At 58.8% G+C, this 876-nt stretch overlaps 1 protein-coding gene across 1 annotated transcript in view; it reads left to right on the top strand.

Moving 5' to 3' along the window:
• Nucleotides 1-433, top strand: part of LOC103922825 (calmodulin, striated muscle) — a 5,236-nt gene extending 4,803 nt beyond the window's left edge. The window contains exon 3 of the mRNA XM_009331024.1: nt 5-433. Within this exon, the coding sequence (XP_009329299.1) occupies nt 5-433 (429 nt within the window). The remainder of the gene's footprint in view (nt 1-4) is intronic.
• The last annotated feature ends 443 nt before the right edge of the window (nt 434-876 follow it).

Here is an 876-nt window from a genome sequence, read left to right as displayed (position 1 = left end):
GGAGGAGCAGATCGCCGAATTCAAGGAGGCTTTTTCCCTTTTCGACCGGGACGGAGATGGCTGCATCACCACGAAGGAGCTGGGCACTGTCATGCGCTCACTGGGGCAAAACCCCACCGAAGCGGAGCTGCAGGACATGGTGGGGGAGGTGGACGCCGACGGCAGCGGCACCATCGATTTCCCCGAGTTCCTCTCTCTGATGGCAAGGAAGATGAGGGACACGGACAGCGAGGAGGAGATCCGGGAGGCTTTCCGCGTCTTTGATAAGGATGGCAACGGCTACATCAGCGCGGCAGAGCTGCGGCACGTCATGACCAACCTGGGAGAGAAGCTGACGGACGAGGAGGTGGACGAGATGATCAAGGAGGCCGACTGCAACAATGACGGGCAGGTCAACTACGAGGAGTTCGTGAGGATGATGACGGAGAAGTGAGCCCCCACCACCACCACCTCCAACCCCATCCCACAGGTAACTCGCTGGGATGCAGCTTCGTGCCCAACCCCACATCCATGCAAAGCCCCAGACCAATGGGGGTCCACCCCACCCATTGCAATGGCCACCCCAAATCTTGGATATTGCCCATCCCGACCACCTCCTGCCCTGCAACTCTTGCTGGCGGTTGGAAAAATCGATGTTCATGGAGCTTTTTTTAATTTTTCCTTAATTTCTTTGTAGGGAACAGAGGTCGTGGTGATCCCCCAGCCCCTCCATCCCCTACTGCCTTCTCTCCACCATCCTGGGTTGGAAAATCCTCATTTATCCCAGCCGGAGCGTCACCAGCCAGCGTCTGCGTCGGATGCGGGCGTCCCACCTGGCAGGATGGAACTCAGGGTGTGCAGATGGACTGGGGGGGGGGTTATCTCCCCACTGCTCCC

This window comes from Pygoscelis adeliae, unplaced genomic scaffold, assembly GCF_000699105.1.
Source record: "Pygoscelis adeliae isolate BGI_AS28 unplaced genomic scaffold, ASM69910v1 Scaffold129, whole genome shotgun sequence".
NCBI classification, from domain to species: domain Eukaryota; kingdom Metazoa; phylum Chordata; class Aves; order Sphenisciformes; family Spheniscidae; genus Pygoscelis; species Pygoscelis adeliae.
Note: the sequence above shows the minus strand (reverse complement) of the source record. Positions and strands in the feature narration are given on the sequence as shown.